Source organism: Dipodomys merriami, unplaced genomic scaffold, assembly GCF_024711535.1.
Source record: "Dipodomys merriami isolate MVZ:Mamm:240054 unplaced genomic scaffold, mDipMer1.0.p SCAF_125, whole genome shotgun sequence".
NCBI lineage: Eukaryota > Metazoa > Chordata > Mammalia > Rodentia > Heteromyidae > Dipodomys > Dipodomys merriami.
This window is the reverse complement of record NW_027202549.1, coordinates 1,248,271-1,272,454: the sequence shown is the minus strand read 5'-3', so window position 1 is coordinate 1,272,454 and position 24,184 is coordinate 1,248,271. Positions and strand designations below refer to the sequence as shown.

Below are 24,184 nucleotides of genomic sequence, written 5' to 3'. Positions count from 1 at the left end.
GTCGCGCGCGCGCGCGGCGACGCGCGCTGATGGCGTCACGCGGCGAGGCGGGCCCCCGAGCGCCATGGCGTCCGTGGCGCTGAGCGAGGCGGAGAAGGTGTACATCGTGCACGGCGTTCAGGTAGCGAGGCGGCGCTGGCGGGTCTCCCGGGGCGTGGCCGGGGGTTGGCGGAGGGGTTGGTGGCTCCTCCGGGTGGGCCGGGAGGAAGGGCTCCGGGCCCGCCGGGGGCTCGGGCCTGTCAATCCCGGCTAAGCCACTCCCGAGGCTGAGATCGGAGGATCGCGGTTCAAAGCCAGCCCGGGCAGGAGCGGCTGTGAGACCCCCCCCCCCCGCATCTTCAAAGAGCCTCCCCCCCCCCCAAAGCTGGGAATGGAGGCGTGTGGCTCAGGTGCTGGAGTGCCAGCCTAGAGAAAAAAAGAACAGGAAAGGAAAGCTCAGGGACAGCGCCCAGGCCCTGAATTCAATCCCCAGCGCTAGCCGTCAATCAGCGAGCAGCCCGCCAATAACTAGGGGCATGATCAAGAGCTAAAGGCGATGGTTGGTTGGACTTAGGAAGATCTCCGCGTGGACGGCCGTGGCTGTGAGGACTACCGTTGTGTGGAGGTGGAAACGGATGTCGTGTCCAACACCAGCGGGTCTGCCAGGGTCAAGCTGGTAAGTGCTGAGGTGCTCCTGTCCAGGAGGAGAGAGGTTGGGTCAACCCTAGGGAACCCTCTATGAGGTCTCCCCCCGCCCTCCCCCGTATGAATTTCCCCTGGAGAGTTCCATGATCCAAGCCAAATTCACAGTGTTGTGCCAGAACTCAGGGGCTGCTCATCTCCGAACACCACGTTCTAAGGTCCTGACACTGGGACCTTCAGTGGAGAAATGGAGGGGCCACTGGTTCCTGGTTGCCAGCGCTGAGTGAGTGAGGGAGGACCTTCTTCTATATGTCTGCAGGGCCACACAGACATCCTGGTGGGAGTGAAAGCAGAAATGGGGACACCGAAGCTGGAGAGACCGGATGAAGGCTACCTGGAGTTCTTTGTTGACTGGTCAGTACCAGGAAAATGGTTTTAAAGAGAGACGATTTAAAAGATGGAAGATTCAGAAAGGGACTTCTGATTTCCTGTAGAGTACTCCTATTTTTCATTTAATCATTCAGTTATCAGCGGGGGGGGGGGGGGGGGGGGGGGGGGGGCGGGTCTGGTGGCTTACCCCCTGTAATCCTAGCTACTCAGGATGCTGAGATCTGAGTATCACAGTTCAAAGCCAGCCTAGGCAGGGAAATCCATGAGACTCCTCTGGAAGTAGAGGTATAGCTCAGTGGTAGAGCACCAGCCTTGAGTGACAAAGCCAAGCCACAGCATGAGACAATTCCAGCATTGAAAAACAAAAGGAAACAAAAAACCAATTCATTTAGTTTACCGATTTTTCTCCTTTGTGCCAGGTACTAGGGCTGCCTACCATTGTCTTGGACACCTGGCCTTGCTAAGCCTTACTTTCCCTGTCTAAGGAAGACAGTCCACAGCCAGGTAGCACAGTGTTATGAGGGTCAGATGACAAGATAGGGGTTGTGGTGCTTTGAAAATGTATCATACACGGATACATAGGATTCATTGGGTTATAAGTGCCCCATTACTTTTCCTGCTCAAACTCTGCAGAAAACTGCTCATGTATTGCTTGCCAAATGAGGCTCAGGGTCAGCCAAGCAGCCTGACATTCCAAGGAGGTGATTCCCAGACGGGCAGCAAGGGTGTTGGCAAGAGTCTAGGTTTGTTGTCTACAGCCAGCCCTGGACTACAAGGTCATTTCCTTTTCTTGCTAGCTGTTGGATCTCAGGCTGTATAGTCAGCCTCTCTGTGCCTAAATGTCTATCCTAACAATGCAGATAATAACTGTGGTAATACAGAGGAAGTTGAGGCAGAGTGGACAAACAGATGGCCATTAGCTATCTCCCAAGAAAGGTTTGAGGAATGTTACCTCTCTCCCCTTCTAGGGACTGGGGCTTTTACTGGTTTCTGGCTCCTCTCAGTGTCTACGTCTAGAACATATGTGTTGACAGCTGGTCTCCGTTGGCGCCTATCAGGTGTTGGCATGTAGTACTGCTATTCCCGAGACCTCCCTTCACGTTCAGAGATATGCCAGAGAAACTCCAAACTTATTACACGGCACTGTATTTGTGGCTGCAAAACAATATAGCAGTGGAAACACACCAGCTTCTCTGGGCCCTTTCTGCCCAGGAAAGCCCACCAGAGACAGCACCTCAGATTTTAGTGGAGACAAGTCCCATAGGCATTTTCTGTTTGCCACGTACAATTGCCACACTAAACCATGAAAAACATAAAACACAATCTGGGCACAGTAGACTCCTGTCAGTTACTTTGGCCTTGGAGCACTCAGAGATTGGTCCCTGATGCTAGCTGGGGCCAACCTCACAAGTAACTCTCTGCTCCTGTCTCTATGACAGCCCTTTTCTCCACAGAGGCAAACCCATTTTCATACAGTAAGTTCATCTTCGCTTCAGGGCCTGGGTACTGTGCCTGAGCTTCTTTTGCTCAAGGCTAGCACTCTACCACTTTAGCTACAGTGACACTTCTAGCTTTTTCTGAGTAGGTTCTTGAAGATAAGAGTCTCATTGACTTTCTTGCCTGGGCTGGCTTCAAACCATGATCTTCAGATCTCAGCTTCCTAAGTAGCTATGATTACAGGCATGAGCCACCAGTGCCCAGCCTTCTATTTATTTATTTATTTTTGGGCTGGTCCTAGGGCTTGATCTCAGCCTGGATGCTGCTGTCCCTGAGCTTTTTTACTCGAGGCTAGCGCTCTACCACTAGAGCCATAGCTCCACTTCTGGCTTTTGTGGTGCTTAATTAGAGATAAGAGTCTCACAGATTTTCCTTCCCCAGCTGGCTTTGAACCTCGATCGTCAGATCTCAGCCTCTTGAGTTGCTAGGACTTCAGGCATGAACCACCAATGCCCAGCTTAATTTGGATTTGTTTATTTGTTCTGATCCCTTAGTTCTTTTTTTTTTTTTTTTTTTTTTTTTTTTGGGTCCGGTCGTGGGCCTGAACTCTGGGTCTGGGTGCTGTCCCTCAGCTCTTCAGCTCAAGGCTAGCACTCTACCACTTGAGCCACAGCGCCACTTCCGGCTTTTTTCTTTTTGCTTATGTGGTGCTGGGGAATCGAACCCAGGGCCTCAGGCATGCAAGGTAAGCGCTTTACCACTGAGCCACCTTCCCAGCCCCCTTAGTTCTTTTTTGCTCAAGGGTGAGCCACAGGTTCACTTCCAGCTTTTTCTGATTAGAGATTAGAATCTCACAGACTTTTCTTCCAAGGCTGGCTTCAAACCTTGATCCTTAAATCTCAGGCTCTTGAGTAGTTAGGATTACAGGCATGAGCCACAGCACCTGGCTAGCTAATTGAACTTTATAGTACTCCTGTGGGAGAAATGACACTGGAATTCATAGAAGAGAGAGACAACTTTCTCAGGCTCTCCATAACCTAGAAGGTCAGTTCAGGGCTGTCTTACTTTGAATTTATACTGTCTTTCCTTTTTTCCTTCCTTCCTTTTTTTCTTTCTTTTGTCGTGGGGCTTGAACTCTGGGCCTGGGCGCTGTCCCTCAACTCTTTGGTTCAAGTCGAACACTCTAAACGCCACTTCTGGTTTTCTGGTGGCTTATTGGAAATAAAGAGTCTCACAGACTTTTCCTGCCCTCTATCCTCAGATCTCAGCCTCCTTAGTAGCTAGGATGACAGGCGTGAGCCACCGGTGCCTGGCATATACTCTATTTCATGCAACCTGCAATGTGTCAGAGGATACTGGGTTTGGAGGTCCAAAACCAATTCCTGTTCGTCTTTCCAGCAAACAGTCTCTTTCTGCTCAGAGGCTCTCACCATCTGAGTTGTCCAGGGGGACTGGCCCATCCTTGAGGGTTAGTGTAGAAGCTAGTGACCTTGTTTGTGTCCCCAACTTAGACCACCATCCTTTGCTCCTGTAGGAAGCAGAAGGCCTCTCCTGGCCTTGATCTGCCTACTTCAGTGCAAAGAACAGCCCATGGGGAGCAGACACACTGTGCCAAGGACTGTAATTTGCTTTGCTCTGCTTCCCCTTCATTATCTTCTGCCTCATTCACCCTGGGTAGAACAAAGGTAGTCGGCTCGGACACACTAAAGAAAAGGCTGCACTTGAATGCGTGGTACTGGAGGTGTTTTATTTTGGCTCTGTGTCTGAACATGACCCTGGGCTAGCTGGTTGCTCTTCCTTCCTTCTTCATCCTAGCTATAAAAGCAGGTGACTTCAGTGTGGTAAAAGGAACCCTTGGGCTATCTCTTCCCAAGATTTGGCTTCTAGAAGTGGCTTTCCTAGCTGGCCTGAGAGGCTGCTTGCTCATTTATTTCCCTCCTTTGTAGGGACCCAGCAAGGTCTAGGGAGTTCTCAATCCTCAAGGCTGCATACGTTGGCTTTTGTGTGTTTGGGCGTGTGGGTGCATGCCCATACATGCAGAGGTACTGAGACCTTGAATTTGGGGCCTGGGCGCTATCTCTTAGCTTTTTTGCTCAAGGCTGATGCTGTACCACTTGAGCCATGGCTCTACTTCCAACTTTTTGGTGGTTCATTGGAGATAAGAGTCTCAGATTTGTCTGCCTGGCTTCAAACTATGATCCTCAAAATTCAACCTCCTAAGTGGTGTAAGATTACAGGTGTGAGCCATGCACACCCAACATCTTTTAAGTGGCTTGGTTAGTGTCAGTTTTGGAGGGACACTCTCCAGGAGAGAGTCACAAACCCTTTTTCCTGCAGAAGTAGAACAGGCTGCCAAACACTCAGAACTTTACCTGAGACCCTTTTTTTTTTTTTTTTTTTTTTTGGTTGGTCCTGGGGCTTGAACTCAGGGTCTGGGCACTGTCCCTGAGCTTTTCTGCTCAAGGCTAGCACTATACCACTTTCAGGCACAGCTCTATTTCCAGTTTTCTGGTGGTTCACTGGAGATAAGAATTTCCCATACTTTATTTACTGTGCTGGCTTTGAACCGAAATCCTCAGATCTATCCAAGATGCTAGGATCACAGGCATAAGCCAACAGCACCTGGTATCACCTGCGTCTTAAAGGTGTAGCTCTTGATTGTACAAACTGACTGGTCCTTCTGTTGTTGCTCAGTAAAAAGGAATGGCTTCTAGAGGAACAACTATGGCCCCCAGCAGTACCATGACCTCCTGCCTGAGAGCTTCAGATTAACAGGGTCCATAGCTTGAAAACAGCTGCTACCCAAGGGGACAAAGTAATTAGTGTTAGAATGGGGTCCCACCAGTCCCTGTGGGCCTAGTTTAATTCCTTAGCAGCAACTTCCAGGTCTTAATTATGCAAATTCCCAGTACTAGGGAAATCTCTACCAGCTAATTGCTTTCTTGCTGACTCTTTTCCCTTTGGGTTTTTTTGTTTTTGTCCCCATGAAATGATACATTTATGTTATTCTTAGGAATGTGGACTGTCTTGATATCTCGAAGCCCTGTGAAAAAGGTGCTGGCCTATTTGACCCTAATCCTGCTCCTGAGATACCCAGAAGTACTCTTACTAAACAGGACCTGGATGCAGATAATATAACCTCTCTCTGTGTCTGTGGTTTGCTAGATAGATAGGTGGAGGGTGCTTTCCACCTGAAGTCCAAAGGGAGATAGGGATGGAGTGAGCTGTGTGCTGCCATGGGCTACCACTAGGTGGCGTGTGGTGGAGTTTGAGTTACTTTTTGGCCAGTCCTGGGCCTGTGCCCTGTGTCTGAGCTCCTTTTGCTCATGGCTAGCGCTCTACCACTTGACCAACTACCACACCACTTTCAGCTTTTCTCTGTGATTAACTGAAGAGTCTCACAGACTTCCCTACACCGGCTTGCTTTGAACCACAATCCTCTGATCTCAGCCTCCTGAGTAGCTAGAACTACAGGTGTGAGCTACCAGTGCCTGCCAGGAGTCTGACCTTTTGTTTTAGGATTAGTTTTACCTCTCTCAGAGGGTGCTGGTGGTGGTGGTTGTTGGTGGTGGTGGTCGTGGGCCTTGAACTCAGAGCATGGGTGCTGTCCCTGAGCATTTTTTACTCAAGACTTGTTCTACCACTTTGAACCACAGCTCCACTTCTGATTTTCAGGTAGTTCACTGGAGATAAGAGTGTCACAGACTTTCCTGTCTGTGATCGTCTATCTTGGCCTCCTGAGTAGCTTGGATTACAGGCATGAGCCACTAGCACCTGGGCTTGTTTTGGTTTGCTTCTGCTTTTTTGCCTTTTTTATTGTTATTTTTCTTTTCTTTTACTTTTTCCCTTGTAGGGCTTGAACTTAGGGTCTGGGCATTGTCCTTGAGCCTGTTTGTACTCAAGGCTAATGCTCTACCACATGACACACAGCGCCACTTCTGGTGTTTGAGTGGTTCATGGGAGAGAAGTGTCTCACGGGGACTCTTCTGCCCAGGCTGGCTTTGAACCTCGATTCTCAGATCTCAGCCTTCTGAGTGGCTGACAGGTGTGGGCCACCGGCCTCAGCTTACTGTTACTTTTATTTCAGCTTTTTGGGGCTTTCTTGTTTTGGACAAGGGCTTACTAATACAATCTAGGTTGATGTCAGATTTACTGTACAGCCCAGGCTGGTCTCAGACTTTCCAATCTCTTACTTCTGCTGGAATTACATGTGTGCATCAGAGGCTTTTTAACTTAGTTTCACTCATAGATGTTTTAAGGGTCTAGCATGCATCACAATCCTTTTTTTTTTTTTTTTTTTTGGTGGCAGTCCTGGGGCTTGAACTCAAGGCCTGAGTGTTGTCCCTGGGCTTCTTTTCCACAAGGCAAGTGCTCTACCACTTGAGCCATAGCTCTACTTCTGGCTTTTTCTGAGTTTACTGGCAGTTTTTTACTGAGTTTACTGCCCATGCTACTAGCTTTGAACTGCCAGTCTCAGAGTCTCTCAGGGGCTGGGATTACAGGCACAAACAACTGGTCCCCAGTCGAACCAGTCTTTGAAACTTATGTTGGTGGATGGAGCCACTAGTTACTGCTGCTGGAAGGGGCCCCATTCAAGCCTGAAGGGCTGGGGTGGGGACAAAGTAGAGAGGAAGTCTGCAGAAACCTCTAGAAGTGCCAAATAAACTTCCAGAAACTTCACCTGGAAGAAGAGAGTGAAAGGTTCAGAATGTACTATGGTTCCTGTATTCATTTATAAGGAATCTCCTTATGCACAGAGGAATGAATCAACCTTGGGTAGGTAACTCTAACTTGGGGAGGGATGAACTGGCTCCCCGTTAGCCCTGCCTGGGGAGCTAGCTAAGTCACTCTTCCTGCTGTACCCTGGCCTGTTCGTGAGGCTGCCTCCATTTTTTTTCAGGCTGGATTGATTACAAGGAAGCAACAATGGGCCTAGTATTTAGTCTTATTCCAGGTAGATCAGAGATATGGCCTTGATCTCCGCCTACTCCACTTTAACCCAGCTTGGTGCCAAGTAGGGGTGTGGGGGGGGGGGGGATGAGTCAGGAGGGTGGGGAGGGTTGGAGAACCGGGAGGAACAGTGTCCTGACTTCATCCAACTCAGCAAGCTGTTTTTCACACAGTTTTGGATGAGTCATGTTTTTTGGGTGGTTTTTTAAAAATTAAGGCTCAGTATTGCTTTGGTAATAATTAAGTGCAGAAAGCACTTGCTTTTATGCCCAAAAAAGCCACACCCCTCCTGAAAGGGTCTGAGTAGGGAGCCAGGATTACTAGTCTGTTTCTCTCTCTTGCTCCTCTCTTTTTTTTTTTTTTTCTTGTCTGTTATAGGGCTTGAACTCAGGGCCTGGACACTATCCCTGAGCTCTTTCAATCAAGGCTAGCACTCTTACCACTTTGAGCCACAGTGCTACTGCTGGTTTTCTGGTGGTTCATTGGAGATAAGAGTCTCACAGACTTCTTGTCCAGGATGGCTTTGAACCGGGATCCTCAGATCTCAGCCTCCTGAGTAGCTAGGATGACAGGCATGAGCTACCAGTGCCCAGCCTCTTTCTCTCTCTCCTTTCTTTTCTCCCTCTCTCTCTCCCACACATATACCATTACACACACTTGATCTCAGAACCTGAGCTCCGTTCCTTGTTTGTTCAAAGCTAGCTAGTGTTCTACCACTTGAGCCACAGCTCCACTACTGGCTTTTGGTGATTCATTGGAGATAGCAGTCTCCTGGACTTTGCTGCTTGGGTTGGCTTTGAACCATGATCCCCACATCTCAGCCTCCTGAGTAGAGAGGATTATAGGTATGAGGCACCGAGCTTTTTATCTCATTTGGCTGTTTTTGTTGACTACATTTGTGGCCTGGTAAAAGTCCATGATGAGAATTCATTAGCTTGAGGCAGAGGTAAGCCTAAGGAAAAGCTGAGCTGGCTGATGTTCAACAACAGGTCAGATACATGGAAGCACCGGTTCAGGAGACAGTGCAGGGAAGCCTAGCAGGGCAAGTACAGTCTTCCAGGCTAGAAACTTAGCTCCCCACGCGCTGGTCAAGTGACCTGGGACCAGTTACATAATCTGCGGCCTCAGTTTTCCTTACTTCCAACAGGATCAATCAGAGGCCGACATCTGGCTCTCTTCTGGATTTCATGTCACGTAAATCATCCCAGGAAAGTTCATATACCATGGTTCTGCTATTAAAACCTAGGCATGAAGCTGGGAGCTGGTGGCTCATGCCGGTCTTCCTAGCTACTCAGGAGGCTGAGATCTGAGGATCGCAGTTCACAGCCAGCCGGGTGGGAAAGTCCATGAGACTCTTTTCTTCAGTAAACCACTAAAAAGTTGGAAGTGGAGAAGAAAAAAAAAATGCTTAGGGACAGGGCCTCAGCCCTGAGTTCAAGCCTTAGGATCAGCACGAGTGTGCGTGCGCACACACACGCGCGCGCGCGCGCACACACATACGATATAAATAAAAAACAAAAGTAGGTATCCTGTGCTTAGTATGACAACTCTGTAAGCCAGACTTCAGATTCTGAGCCTCTGGGAGAAGAGGGTCTATATACTGAAGGTAAGAGTTCATTATTACCAGCTGAGGCACTTGTACCCATAGCAGTCTCGTTTCTTTTTTGGCTAAAAATGGCTTCTGATAACACTTGCCAATCACACACAGACACATCCAACGCGGCGCTGGGATATTGTGTATGTGTAGAAGCTCACCAATGGGAAATAACCATCTTTTTCTCCTCCCAGTGACTTAATCCCAAATGCTTAACCCCAGGGCTTCCTGCTGTGGGAGGCCAGACTCTATCTCTGAGCTGCCCCCAAGCCCTCAGGGACTTTCCTTACAGCGCCAGACTCTTCCACATTCCTCAGAGAAACCAGAATAAAGCCTGGCCATGCTGATGTTTACATCTGGAAAGCTTTCAGTTAGTTGTTTTTGTTGTGGGGCTGTGTGTGCTGGTACTTGAGACATGAACTCAGGGCCTGAGCATTGGCCCATAGCTTTTTTACTCAAGGCTGGTGCTGTTATCACTTGAGCTATGGGTCCACTTCTGGCTTTTTGAGTAGTTTAGTGGAGATCAGAGTCTCAGACTTCCTGCCCAGGCTGACTTCGAATGAACTCCGATCCTCAGATCTCAGCCTCCTGAGTATCTTGGATGACAGGTGTGAGCACTCAGCTCATGTCGCTTTGCAATTTCCTGTTCTGTGTAGTTCAGCCAACGCCACCCCTGAATTTGAAGGTCGAGGCGGGGACGACCTTGGCACGGAGATTGCCAACACTCTCTACCGGACCTTTAACAATAAGAGCAGCGTGGACCTGAAGGCGCTCTGCATCAGCCCCCGGGAGCATTGCTGGGTGCTTTATGTGGATGTGCTGGTAAGTGTCCTGCTATTAGACCAGCCACACTGCACCTTTGCTGGGGTCCACCTGGCCTGCTTTCTTCCCCCTGCTTTTCCCTCTTCCCATGGATCTTAGCACCTCCAGCATGAGTTTTACCCGAGAAAAAATGGTCTCCTGTTTTGTCTGAGTGTGTATGCATACATGCGCACGCGTACCCGTTTTGGGACTTGAACTTAAGGCCTAGGCACTGTTCCTGATCTTTATTTTCTCAAGGCTGGTGCTCTACTGTTTGAGCCACAGCTATATTCCTGGCTTATTTGGTGGTTCATTAGAGCTAAAGAGTCACAGATTTTCCTGCCCAGGCTGGCTTTGAACTGTGTTACCCAGATGTCAGCCTCCTGAATAGCTAGGTTGTCAGGCAAGAGTCACTGGTGCCCAGCTGCCTTGGATCCCTACATTTATTTTCTCAATAAGCACTCAGCATTAATTAGGAATCTGTCGTAGAGAGGTCGTCCTAACAGTAATAAATTGATCCTTGGTTTTTCTTCCTCCTCTCTCCCCCCTTAGCTGCTAGAATGCGGAGGAAATTTGTTTGATGCCATTTCTATTGCTGTGAAGGCTGCTCTCTTCAACACAAGGTAAAATCTTCCCGGACACAGCCCCAAGGGTCCTACAGAGAACTGACTGTGGAACACAGGAAATTTCTATTGCTGTAAAATAGGAAGCCAGGCAATGGTGGAAATAGGACAAATTGAACAGTCATAGTCTGAGGCTGACACAGGCACAAAGCACAAGACCCTGTTTTTGTTTTCTGCATGTGGGTGTTATGTGTTGGTCCTAGGGCTTGAACTCAAGGCCTAAGTGCTGTTTCTAAGCTTTTTTGCTCAAGGCCAGTAGTCTACTACTTGAGCCATGGTTCTACTTCTTGCTTTTTGGTGGTTTGTTGGAGATACAGAGTCTCACCTGCCCAAGCTGCCTTCAAACCACAATCTTTATCCTCCTGAATAGCTAGGATTACAGACATGAGCTACCTGTGCTGGTCTATAAAGCAGAGTTCGCCGGGAGCCAGTTTCTACCAGAGGATGATAATTTTTTTTAAGTTGTTGAGCGCTGGTGGCTCATGCCTGTAATCCTAGCTACTCAGGAGGCTGAGCTCTGAGGGTCATAGTTCAAAGCCAGCCCAGGCAGAAAAGTCCATAAGACTCTTATGTCCAATTAACCACCAGAAAGCTAGAAATGGAGCTGTGGCTCAAAGTGGTAGAGCGCTAACCTTGAACAGCTCAGGAACAGTGGCCAGGCCCTGAGTTCAAGCCCCATGACTGACCAAAAAAAAAAAAAAGCTGTGCCTGGTGTCACTGGCTCATGTCTATAATCCTAGCTACTCAGGAGGCTGAGATCTGAGGATCGAGGTTCAAAGCCAGCCTGGGCAGGAAAAGTCTATGAGACTCTTATCTCCAATGCACCACCAGAAATAGGAAGTGGCGCTGTAGCTCAAGTGGTAGAGCGCTTAGCCTTGAGCTGAAGAGCTGAGGGACAGAGCCCAGGCCCAGAGTTCAAGCCCCACGACCAACAAGCGGTTCCTCTTCCCTGTAAGTAGAAGTCTTCATTGTGTTTCTGCTTCCAGAATACCAAGGGTTCATGTCCTGATGGACGAAGAGGGTTCCAAGGACATCGAACTGTCTGATGACCCTTATGACTGCATCCGACTGGGTGTGGAGAACGTCCCCTGCATCGTCACCCTGTGCAAGGTGCAGGCTTGTCCTCGGGGGGTTCTCCTCCGGTTCAGATGGGGGCTCCTCCAGCCTCCGCCTGTGCGGACTGCTTCATAGGCTGAGCAGTTACCCTTAGGAGATCTGAGGGAGAAAGTGGGTGCCAGACCTTGACCTGTATGGATCTCCCTGCCGCACCCTCAGTGGGGTGAACCTGGGTGTGCATTTCCCTCCCCTCCTTACCCACCCCCATGAGTCCTGTGCCACCCTGACCCTGCAGATCGGCTGCCGGCACGTGGTGGATGCCAGCCTACAGGAGGAAGCCTGCTCCCTGGCCAGCCTGCTGCTGTCCGTGACCAGCAAGGGAGCGGTAACGTGCATGAGGAAAGTGGGGAAGGGCAGTCTGGACCCCGAGAGCATCTTTGAGATGATGGAGGTAAGGGGGGGCGGAGCAGGGTGCTTTAGGAAAGAGCTGATAGGCTGGATGTCTGCTGACCTAGCCTGGGAGGTGGGGCCAAGGGAGGGCGGGGCCTGGACTGGAGGTAGCCCCTGGTTGGCTGCTTCCTGTCCCTTACAGGGAGAGTGGAGGGGTGGGGAGCATGTCCCAGGTTGGCAGAGTAATGGGGAGGGGGGGATCTCAGGAGTCAGATGAAGTGGTTGGTGTATCCCCTGGCTCAAGCCCTCAGCAGCACCCCAGTACTTCAGCTGTTTGCTTCACTTTTGTACCTGGGGCTAGAAGCCCCTATAGGGCCTTGGACTTTTCCAGGCCTTCATCCCACACATGCCCCTCAGCCTTCTCTCTGAACTGCCTGGAGCAGTCAGGTGGATCTGGTTCATTTTTCTCAGGTAATCACAGAGGGATTGTCGAGTAGCTCTAGGACCATCGGATAGGTCCAGGGGACTAGCTATGCCGGGTGCTGGTGGCTCGCGCCTGTCATCCTAGCTACTCTGGAGGCTGAGAGCTGAGGGTCATGGTTCAAAGCCAGCCCAGGCAGGAAAGTCCATGAGACTCTTATCTCCAGTAAACCACTAGAAAACCAGAAGTGGAGCTATGGCTCTTGTGGTAGGGTGCCAATCTTGAGAGAAAAAGCTAGGGGACACCACTTGGGCCCTGAGTTCAAGCTCCAGTATCATACCAATAGAACAAGAAAAAGAGCCAGGTTCAGCAGCTCGTGCCTGTCATCCTCGGGAGGCTGAGATCTGAGGTTTGTGGTTCAAAGCCAGCCTGGGCAGGAAAGTCTAAGCTCCAAAAAAAACAAAAGTCAAAAATGGAGCTATGACTCAAGTGGAACAGTGCCCAGACCCTGAACTCAAACCTTGGCGTAAGCACCACCAAAGAAGGGAGGGGAGGGGAATTTTAAAAACATAACAAAAACATTTGAAAGCTGGGATGCATCTGGTGTTGGGAGTGGCAGGGTGGCTGGCAGAAGGGGAGCTTGCCCTGTCAGAGTGTGCGCACCTCACGATTAAATCAGCCGTTTCTTCTCTCCACTCCCGTCCCATCCCGCAGACCGGCAAGCGTGTAGGCAAGGTACTGCACGCAGCTCTGCAGAGTATTCTACACAAGGAAGAAAGTCTGGGACCCAAGAGGCAAAAAGTGGGGTTCCTCGGGTGACTGGCCTCTCGCCCCTTCAACCCTCGACTTCATGGTTTACTCTCTTACTGAAACTGAAGTTTGTATATATATAAGTTTTTTTCTTCATTGTTATACCTGCAGACAACATTTATACATGTAAAATGAAATTTATTTTCTGGTCTGGTCTGGTCTGACTGGAGTCCTTCGGCTGTCCTGGTGCTGTTTGGTTTGGGACTCAGCAAGGGAGAAAAGGGGACCATGGGCTTCCACAGGTCAGAGTCCAAAACACTTGCAGCAAGCAAGCACTGCATTAATGATTAGGAGATCCCAGCTTCTCCAGAGGCTGAGATCTGAGGACCAAGGTTCTAAGGCAGCCCAGTCAGGAAAGTCTGTGAGGCTCTTATCTCCCATTAATCACTAAAAACTGGAAGTGGTGCTGTGGCTCAAAGTGGTAGAGCACTAGCCTTGAGCATAAGAGTACACGGACAGTGCCCAGGCCCTGAGTTCAAGCCCTGCAACTGACCAAAAAAAAGGAAATGGAAATGGATCTGTGGCTCAAGCAGTAGAATGCTAGCCTTGAGCACAAAAGTCCAGGCTCTGAGTTCAAGCCCCAGGAGCAGCAACCAAAAACAATTAGAACTGTTCATTGGACCTTGTGTATTCTCCCTCGCTGGCCAGCTTTCCCCCATCCTGCGTGGAAGAGAGCCACATGGAGCTCTCCTGGGCCAGGGCCTTGCAGCCATGTTGGTCCTTTGCCAACCTCTCTTATCACTCTTGTGAAATTGCTTGTGTGCTACAACCACTCTCTGTGTTACATAAGCCTGCGTGTTCTATCAACATGATTAGCTTTAGCTGCTTGAGAGAAGCCGTCATCCATTGTCCGCAGCTTTCATACTCTTGGGACAGAAGGTCGGCTGCTCTGCTCACTGTGCAGAATTCAGTCTTTATGGAGAGGGCCTCACACTTCAAGGGCCCTGGGGAAGAAACTGATTCATGATGGAGAGCTTCAGCCAGGGCATCTTCATGCTGTAGTTACTCAGACAAATGAGGCGATGTAACAGGAATTTAGCATCTAATAGAACACACTGTAAGCAGAAGACTCCACAGGCCACATCTGCAGGGTCTGGTGTAAGTGTCTCCAGCATGACATGCCTGTCCTGTCTCTGAAGAGGAGCCCCAGATTGAATAAAACTTATAAGCCTTTGGTTTTTGTTTTATTTTTGCCAGTCCTGGGTCTTGAACTCAGGGCCTGGGCACTGTCGCTGAGCTTTTGCTCAAGGCTAGCACTCTACCACTTGAGCCACAGTGTCACCTCTTGGTTTTCTGTTTCTGTGGTACTAAGGAATCGAACCCCGGGCTTCATGCATGCTAGGCAAGCACTCTACCACTGAGCCACCTTCCCAGCCCAAGCCTTTGTTTTTAAGGCTTGATTTCAGTTATTGGTCATTTTGAGATGTGTGTGAAATGGCTCAGCTGTATTTTGCTTGCTTGCGTGTGTGTGCGCATGCTTGCACATGTGCGTCTGCACACGCATGCACGCGTGCATGCATGTATGCTGGTCCTGGAGCTTGAACTCAGGGCCTGAGCACTGTCCCTGAGCTGCTTCTTACTCAAGGCTAATAATGCTCTACCACTTTGACCTACAGCTCCACTTCTGGTTTTCTGGTGGTTCACTGGAGATAAGAGCCTCATGGACTTACCTGCCTGGGCTGGCTTTGAGCCACAATCCTCAGATCTCAGCCTCCTGAGTAGCTGGGATTATAGGCGTTAGCTACCACTGCTCAACATCATTGTCTTTTGTGTCCTTTATATAAACATTTCAAGAAAGCAACATCAACAGGTGCTGGCGCCTCATGCCTGGGATTGTAGCTACTTAGGAGGCTGAGATCTAAGGATTGTAATTCAAAGCCCGCTGAGCAGGAAAGTCCAAAAGACTTATTTCCAATTGAGCGTGCACACACAAATCCAGGAGTGGTGCTGTGGCTCAAAGTGGTAGAGTGCCAGCCTTGAGCAAAAAAGCTCAGGGACAGGGTCAGCACCTGGCCTCAGTTTGAGCTCTTTGACTGGCACGCACATGTACACACACACACACACACACACACTTAGAAATTACATTGTGTCTTTTGAGCCTTCTTCCTTTAATTGTTGTGCCTCTAAAGGCTTTGTTAGGATCATTCTTTGGGCCCAGGGAATTGTAATGATACCCTGGTGGGTAGATGTTAGTTACAGACATTTCCTGGAAATAATCTACTCTCTTGGCTAAAATTACCCTTGCCAGCTGCTGTGGCTGGTGAAGGCCACTAGGATAGTGCCAGTGGGAAATCTAGAACCAGAAAGATGGAGGACACTAGTGGCTCACACCTACAATCCTACCTACTCAGGAGGCTGAGAACGGAGGATCAAGGTTGGAGTCAGCTGGGGCAGGGAAGTCTGGGAGACTCTTATCTGCAATTAGTGGTGTTTCCTCAAAAGATTCCAGAATTGGAGCTGTGGCTCAAGTGGTAGAGCACTATCCTTAAGCACAAAAGTTCAGGGACAGCACCGAGGTTCTGAGTTCAAGCCCCAGGATAGAGACACACACACACACACACACACACACACACACACTGACACACACACTGACACACACACACACACACACACACACACACTGACATCACAGCTTGTCACCAGGTCTGTGGAAGTTGACTATAGTTGACTGCAATACTGGAATGCAACCAGCCAGAGAAAACTGGGCATCGACAGGCCTCACACTTGCTAGGCAGGCTCTCTACCACTTGAACCACACTCCAGTCCTTACTGTTTATTTTTCAGATGGGGAGGGGGAATCATCTTGTTTTTGTTCAGGTGGTCCTGGAATATGATCCTCCTATCTGTAGCTTAGGTTACAGATGTGGAACACTCTACCTGGCTTATTGAGATGGGGTCTTGCAAACATTTGCAATGAAGGGAGGGGTGGGCTGGCCTCCAACCGCAAACCTCCTAAAACACTGCCTCCTACACAGCTGGGATTACTGTGCTAACTACACCCAGCAAGAAGAACATTCATTTTTCATCTGCCTTACCCACCCAGAGTTCCAGGAAGCCACTCTTCATTAGGTTATGTAATTGTCAGGCCCCACATTGTCTCAGAAGACCCAGCTGTGAAAATCTCTGTCCCCCACTCTGAAGGTGGAGCTCAGGGTCGTTCAGGGACCTTGCTAGGCCTCTGCTTCCTGCCCAGGGCCCACACCCTTGGCACCTTCCTTCCCAGTGCATGGAGCCAGCCAGGCCAGACTCCTTCCCCTGGGGCTGCACAACAGGCCCCTCCCTGAGCCTGAAGAACGAGGCTTGCAGATTTCGAGAAGGCAGGGGAAAGCTGACACCATGGTATTGTCTGGTATTTTCTTCCCCACCCCTTTTTTTTTTTTTTTTTGGTGCCAGTCCTGGGGTTCGAACTCAGAGCCTGAACCCTTAGCTTTTATTGCACAAGGCTGGTGGTGCTCTACCACTTGAGCCTCAGCTCTATCTCCAGCTTTCTGGTGATTCCTTGGAGACAAGAAGCTCATAGACTTTCCTGCCCAGGCTGGCTTCGAACCATGATCCTTAGATCTCAGCCTCCTGAGATTCCAGCTGAGGCTTCTCTTGTAATGAACAAGTCATTTGTAGCCTAACTGATCAGGCAGGGAGAGATGTCCAGCATTCTGTCTTTTTTTCTTTATTTTCCAGTTGTGGGGCTTGAACTCTGGGCCTGGGCTGCTGTCCCTGAGCTCTTCAGCTCAAGGCGAGCGCTCTACCATATGAGCCACAGAGCTACTTCTGGTTTTCGGGTGGTTCATTGGAGATAAGAGTCTCACGAACTTTCCTGCCAGGGGTTGGCTTTGAACCTTGATTCTCAGATCTCAGCCTCCTGGGTAGCTAGGATGACAGGCGTGAGCCTCCAGCGCCTGGCCAGCACTCTGTCTTTTAATGTCTGGATAGCTTGAGTAAGCCTTCTCACCTCCTTGAGCCTCAGTTTCCTTCAAATGGGAGATGATCCTTCTTAGCCCACGTGGTTTGAGGCCTCCCCGATGCATCCATCTGCCTGACAGACATGAGCTGTGAGCTGAGACTATTTGGAATTTCCCAGAATCCTCAAGACTTCTGACCATCTGACTCCCTTTAGTAGGCAGGGTGGGTGTTCCTTGCTCTGTGGCTCCCAAACTTTCCTCCCCCTCTAGGCCCCCCCCCCTTCTTTTTGGCATGCCTGCCAAAACAAGTCTGGCCTGGGCTGGCTCCGTGCCCTGGGAAGGAAGGTGCCAAGGGTGTGGGCCCTGGGCAGGAAGCAGAGGCCTAGCAAGGCCCCTGAACGACCCTGAGCTCCACCTCTCGGAGTGGGACAGGGTTTTGTACTCAGCCTGCAGCTAAGCCTTGATTTCCCTGGACAGGAGTCCTGGTGGCTGCTGCTTCTCCGACATACAGTCTGGGCCCCAGCTGCCAGTGCTTTCCAGAGCAAGCCACAGTCCCCACTTTTCACGGAATGGAGCTCTGGGGAGCCTATCTGCTCCTCTGCTTCTTCTACCTCCTGACCCCCGTCACTGCGGAGTCACCAACTCCCAAGGTCAAGAAGGCTGCTGGGGCCAAGAAAGGTAAGTCGGGGCTCAGGGCTTCTCCCCCATCTTCCTGTAGAACCTCATCCTGTTCCTTTTTTTTTTGTTGTTGGCCAGTCATGGGGCTTGAACTCAGGGCCTGGGCACTGTCTCTAAGCTTCTTTTATGCAAGGCTAGTGCTCTGCCCCCTTGAGCCACAGCACCACTTCTGGCTTTTTCTGTTGATGTGGCACTGAGGACTCGAACCCAGGGCTTCATGCATGCAAGGCAAGCGTTCTACCACTAAGCCACCTTCCCAGCCCTCCTGCTCCTTGTCTGTGGAATTTTTTTTTCTTTCTGTTGTGGGGCTTGAGCTCAGGACCTAGGCTTTGTCCCTGAGTTCTTTTTGCTCAAGGCTAGTGCTCTACCACTTTCAGCCACAGCACCACTTCCAGATTTTAGGTGGTTCATTAAAGAGTCTCACAGTCTTTTTATACCCAAGCTGACTTTGAACCATGATCCTCAGATCTCAGCCTCCAGAGTAGCTAGAATTATAGGCATGAGCCACCAGCTTTGTCTGTGGGATCTTAAGTGAAATACTTCATAGCAAGGGTGTTTGGCAGAATGGTTGAGAATCACTGACTCTTCCAGTTGGGAAGAACCTTCCAGATCATCTAAACTAACATCTGCCCCTCCCCCCCACTACCAAACTCTTTAATATCTTAAAGAAGTGTGGCTAAGCACCTGCCTAGCAAGCACAAAGTGCAGCATTCAAGCCTGGGCAAGGGAAAATGTATCAATCCTTTGACTTAGCAGTCTGGAAATGTTCAAAGGCCAACAGGAGGCGCTCTAAGGCTTTGTGCCTTGTGATCTCAATCTTAAGTTTTCCCTGCTGTGATCTTCTGGTGGTTGGTGGTAGTCGTGGGACTTGAACTCAAGGCCTGAGCCCTTTCCTAGAGCTTTTGCACTCAAGGCTAGCAATCTACCACTTTGAGCTACAGCTCCACTTCCATTTTTTTGTGTTTGCTTGTTATTTGGAGATGAGTCTCATAGTTTTTCCTGTTCAGGCTGGCTTTGAACCTTGATCCTCAGATCTCAGCCTCCTGAGTAGCTAGTAAGAGAGGTGTGGCTTGCTGTGTGTATTTTATTTATTTTGTCAGTGATGGGGCTTAAACTCTAGGCCTGGGCACTGTCCTTAAGCTCTTCTGCTCAAATCTAGCATTCTACCACTCTGAGCCGCAGCTCCACTTACAATTTTCTGGTGGTTCCTTAGAGAGAAGAGTCTCATGAACTTTCCTGCTCGGGCTGGCTTTCAACGTCGATCCCCCAGATCAAGGATGTCACCCCCTGGGGCTCAGAGGTAGAGGGAACAATTCAATGGCCTGAGAGCAGGGAATGAAGCAGAGAAGACAGAGTATCAGAGCCAAAATCACAACACAGGAAAAGAAGGGAGAGGGGGAGCTACAGGGCTTTCTGGGGCTCCCTTGTGCCTAACTGAAGTTCATGAAAGTACTGATAGAGAAAAACAGTCTTGGGGCTGGGAAGGTGGCTCAGTGGCAGAGCGCTTGCCTTGCATGCCTGAGGCCCTGGGTTCAATTCCTCAGCACTACATAAGAAAAAAAAGAGAGAGAAAAACAGTCTTCTACCTACACTTTTGAGCAGCTGGGATTACAGGAGTGAGCCACTGTTCCAATCAAATAACCAAAAATTGTGTGTGTGTGTGTGTGTGTGTGTGTGTGTGTGTGTGTGTGTGTGTGTGTGCCAGTTCTGGAGCTTGAAGTCAGGGCATTGGCACTGTCCCTTAGCTGTTTTGGGGGGCAAAGATAGTAACACCCCATGGTGCAGATGAGAGAAGGAGGTTGAGCAATTTCTCCAGCAATTTTCCCACATTTGTGGGACCTGGGAAACACACACAAGTACCTACATTCTGCCACTCATAGCCCAGGCTGGAATCCTTGCCCTGCTGGTCTGGTCTGTCCTTCCAGCGTAGGGAAGTGGCCCTTGCTCTGGGTCTCAAATGATGCCCCCCCCCAGCCTTGTGATCCTGTTTTCCAGGGCTCTTATTTAGGAGCTGATGGGATGGCTGTACCCCAATTCTATGAAGCTCCCCCATCTTTTCCAACAATCCTGATGAGTACAAAAGTGAGGGAGTAACCCCTCTTCCCCCCCCCCAACACACAGGAGTGGAGTTAGGAGCAGTGTAACACTAGCAAAGGCACATTGAGATATTATTAAGGGGACCCCTTTCCCTGTACCCCTTTGGGGTTCTTTGGAAAGTCTTCCTGCCCAGTCCCTGGCTCCCATGGACTCTCCAACATGAATGTCTCTGTCTCTACCACTGCCTGATTCCATCCTAGATGCGATGGGCCCAAAAATGTTCGAGGAATTCAAGAGCCGCTTGGACAGCCTTGCCCAGGAGGTGGCGCTGTTGAAGGAGCAACAAGCTCTGCAGACAGGTGAGTGTTGTAAACTTCTGGTCAAAGAGCCCACCAGGGACAATCGAAGGCTTCTGGCCTCCAGCTGGTGACAGACCCAGACCTGTCAGGCCAGGTCACCAGGTTTATGGGCCTGTCTCCCCCATTCCCAGACCGTGCATAAAACCCAGGCCTGGTTACAGCTAAGTGGTGTGTTGGGACACGGTCCCCCAAAAGACCAAGGTCAGGATCAAAGATGACCAACCAAAAGGGAGCTGCAGCTCCAGAATCCAGCATTTAGGGGCACATAAGCCTGATTTTCCCCCTTTTAAGACCTGTCTGCTAGCCGGGCGCTGGCGACTCACACCTGCGATCCTAGCTCCTCAGGAGGCTGGGATAGGAGGATGGCGGTTCAAAGCCAGCCTGGGCAGGAAAGTCCAAGACACTCTTGTATCCAATTATTCCCCAGAGCTGGAACTGGACCTGTAGTTCAAAGTGGTAGGGTGCTAACCTAAGAGGGGGGAGAAAAAAATCTTAGGGACAGCCACCAGGCCCTGAGTTCAAACCTCAAGACAAAACATATGGTTAGGTAGACGGGATAGATAATCAAGCCTTGGTCTTGACCTATCCTTTGGGCAGACCCAAGGTAGCATAGGATGAGGGATGTGACATTGTGGTTAGGGGACTGCTCATCCTGGGGGGGGGGAGGGGAGCCACGGTGGGTCAGCACCTGTCTGAAGTTGGGGGGGGGTGTGGGGGGGTGTCTGTTACCAGGGATGAAGCAGAATGGGAGTGAGGAGGGTGGGCCTGCCCCTGATCAGGGTGTGGCTGGTAGAGAAACCTTCGATCACGGCTATTTCTCCCCCGGTCCCCCTCCCCACCCACCACACCCCAGTCTGCCTGAAGGGCACCAAGGTGCACATGAAGTGCTTTCTGGCCTTCAGCCAGGCCAAGACCTTCCACGAGGCGAGCGAGGACTGCATCTCGCGCGGGGGCACCCTGGCCGCCCCGCAGGCGGGCTCCGAGAACGACGCCCTGTACGAGTACGCGCGCCAGAGCCTGGGCGGCGAGGCCGAGGTCTGGCTAGGCCTCAACGACATGGCGCACGAAGGCGCCTGGGCGGACATGACCGGAGGACCCATCACTTACAAGAACTGGGAGACGGAGATCACGGCGCAACCCGACGGCGGCAAGGCCGAGAACTGCGCCGCCCTGGCCGGGGCCGCCAACGGCAAATGGTTCGACAAGCGCTGCCGTGACCAGCTGCCTTACGTCTGTCAGTTCGCCATCGTGTAGTTCATGTGCTGGGTGGGGGGGGATGAGGGGCGGGTCACTGGGTGGGACCAGAGAAGGAGGGACCAATGGGAAGCTCCGAGGGGCGGGACTTTCAAAACGACTGGGCGGAGAGGGCAGGGGGAAGCGGGTGGGAGGTACCCGGAAGGAGGCGTGGCTGTAAGAGGGGCGGGGCCACAGTGGGGAGAAGGGGCGGGACCTCGGGAGGTGGGAACCCGTGGGCAGTCTTTGGGGGCGGAGCTTTCGGGGCTGGGGCGTGGTCAGAGGCCTGAGGGGCGGGGCCATGGGAGGAAGTGGATCCCTGAGGCCGGAGGAGGCCTGGAGGCCCAAGGAGGGAGGAGGGTCCTGAAGTCTGAGGAAGAAGGACCAGGGCCCAGGGAGGATGGGGGCGTGGGGGGGAAAGGGACTGGGCTGTTCATGATCATGTTGGGATCCCTTGGATTCCCCTTGTTTGCAAATAAAGTTGTTGTAGAGTGGCTGAAGTCTGTGCAGGGTTTTGGAGAGGCAGGGAGAAGATTCCAGAATGCTGAGGAAGAGGAGGAAGGAAGGTAATCTGGCCCTGCAGACAGGAAAAGGATCTGAGAAGGGGCTTGGGGAGAGAGGGGAGCGTTCATCCTGGGGCTTGAACTCAGGACCTGGGCTCCAGGCTGGCCTTCCGTCCACCACTTGAGCCATCGCTTCGCTTCGGGCTTTTCAATGGTTCATTGGAGAAAAGAGTGTCTCAGCAGGACTTTCCTGCTCTTGCTGGCCTTGAACCACAATCCTCAGAGCCTCAACCTCCTGAAATAGCTAGGATCCCAGTCACCAGGGTGCAACTCATGTTTTCTCTTTTTCTTTGCTGAAGGTCCATGCAGTGGTGATGGCCTTGTGCCCCCTAAATACTTAAGTGTGTGTGTTTCCTGGAAACAAGGCTCTGTTCCTTACCTCCCACAGTACATTGATCAAGGGTCAGGAAATTCACATTGATAACAATATGGCTGACTAGGCCGCAAGCTTCTCTTTATAGAATTCGCTTTCATCTGCTGGAGGCTTATCACGTGCTCTCCCTGTCCCCACTTCCAGAAGAGAGGGAGCACCCACTCCGCTCCTGCTGGGGGTGTCATTTCTGAGGTTCATGGGCCTGCTGTGGGGTTTTATGCTCATGTCTCCAGGAGCTAGGCGGTCTACCTTCTTCTTCACACTCAGCTGATCTGGAAGCCAAATATGACAGTCACTGGTACTGCCAGGGTGGTATGTCTCCTCTCTTCATCCTCACCCATTGTCACTGAGGTAATCAAATTGCCAGTTTAATCTGTTGTCCACCTTTATTGTTTTTAATCGGTCATGGGGCTTGAACTTCGGGCCTGGGCTTGATTCCTGAGCTCTTTTGCTCAAGGCTAGTGCTCTACCATTTTGAACCACAGCACTACTTTTGGTTTTCTGGTGGTTCACTGGAGATAAGAGTCTCAAGGAGCTGGGTGCCAGTGGCTCACGCCTGTCATCCAAGCTACTCAGGAGGCTGGCTGAGATCTGAGGTTCATGGTTCAAAGCCAGCCCAGGCAGGAAAAGCTGTGAAACTCTTATCTCCAATAAACCACTAGAAAACTGGAGGTGGCATTGTGGCTCAAGTGGTAGAAAACTAGCCTGGAGCTGAAGAGCTTAGGGACAGTGCTCAGGCCCAGAGTTCAAGCCCCATGACTGACAAGGCTAGCACTCTATCATTTGAGCCACAGCTCCATTTTCAGCTTTCTTTTTTGGGTAGTTCATTGGAAATAAGAATCTTACAGACTTTCCTGCTTGGGCTGTCTTTGAACTTGGATCCTCAGATCTCAGCCTCCTGAGTAGCTAGGATGACAAGGCGTGAGCCACAGGCACTGGCTGCTTTTCATTGTATCTTGGCTTTCGTGAGGTATCATTGATAGCAGTTTGATTGGCTGGGGCAGGCAGTTTGTAAGCCATGGACATACTTCACAGGAAGCCAATCCATAGAATTCCTCGTTCAAATCCATGTCTTCTAGCTCAGTTCTGGACCCTTCCAACTCCCCCTCAGCCTTCTAGAAGGACAGAGGTGCCTGGGGTAGGAGTGGGACATTCTAAAAGTGTGAATGGCTACGCTCCTGAGAATACCCAAGGCTCTTTATGTGAGCAAGGGGTAGAAAAGCAGCCACTTGGACAGCCTGAAGACAGGCATTACCTGTTTCCGACAGCAGGTGGCGACATGGGAAAGAAAAATCATTCCCATCTTTTATCAGCCACTAATGCTTGCTCCCACTTAGATTTGAGATCTGTGGCCAACTCCCACCTTTTTTTCTTTTTGCCATTCCTGGAGCTTGAACTCAGGGCTTGAGCGCTGTCTCTGAGCTTTTGTACTCAAGATTACAGCACTCTACCGCTTTGAGCCACAACTCCACTTCTAGCTCTTTGTGGTTTATCGCAGATGAGTCTTTTGGACTTTCTTGACTGGGCTGGCTTTGAACCATGAGCCTCAGCTCTCAGCCTTCTGAGTGGCTAGAATGACAGATGTAAGCCACTGGTAAGCCCAGCATCTCTCCTATCTTTTGAGATGAGGTTTCTATGTTTCCAGGTTAACTCTGATGTCGTGGGGTTATTTTGTTTGCTTGGTGCTATTCCTGGAGCTTGAAACCAGGATCTGGGTGCTATCCCTGAGCTTTTTGTGTTCAAGGCTAGTGTTCTACCACTTGAGCCACAGCTCCACTTCTGGCTTTTTGGAAGGTAAGAGTCTTTATTGGAGATAAGAGCCTCATGTACTTTTTCTGCTCTGAGTTCAAGCCCCAGTACCAGCACAAAAGCAACAACAACAACAAAAAACAAGGAAAATTAAAAAAAATCCCAAAACATTCACCTGGGCACTGGTGGCTCACTAAAAT

The 24,184-nt window shown here is 50.5% G+C and overlaps 2 protein-coding genes and 1 long non-coding RNA gene across 3 annotated transcripts; 2 read left to right on the top strand and 1 right to left on the bottom strand.

Moving 5' to 3' along the window:
- The first annotated feature begins 42 nt into the window (after positions 1-42).
- On the top strand, positions 43-13,244 carry Exosc7 (exosome component 7). Its single transcript, XM_070017583.1, has 8 exons — positions 43-121; positions 554-655; positions 941-1,035; positions 9,649-9,814; positions 10,346-10,416; positions 11,403-11,526; positions 11,768-11,923; positions 12,998-13,244. The coding sequence occupies exons 1-8, from the start codon at positions 65-67 to the stop codon at positions 13,100-13,102; spliced, it is 876 nt and encodes a 291-aa protein (XP_069873684.1). The 5' UTR covers positions 43-64; the 3' UTR covers positions 13,103-13,244.
- A 4,171-nt stretch (positions 13,245-17,415) lies between these two features.
- Positions 17,416-21,795, top strand: Clec3b (C-type lectin domain family 3 member B). The gene is made up of 3 exons (XM_070017582.1): positions 17,416-17,670; positions 19,968-20,066; positions 20,920-21,795. Exons 1-3 carry the CDS (start codon positions 17,562-17,564, stop codon positions 21,318-21,320), a joined length of 609 nt encoding a protein of 202 aa, XP_069873683.1. The 5' UTR covers positions 17,416-17,561; the 3' UTR covers positions 21,321-21,795.
- Positions 18,741-20,684, bottom strand: LOC138824008 (uncharacterized). Its single transcript, XR_011370977.1, has 2 exons — positions 20,392-20,684; positions 18,741-18,992 (listed from the first exon to the last, which is right to left on the bottom strand). It is a non-coding gene; the product is annotated as an uncharacterized lncRNA (long non-coding RNA).
- Positions 21,796-24,184: the final 2,389 nt, after the last annotated feature.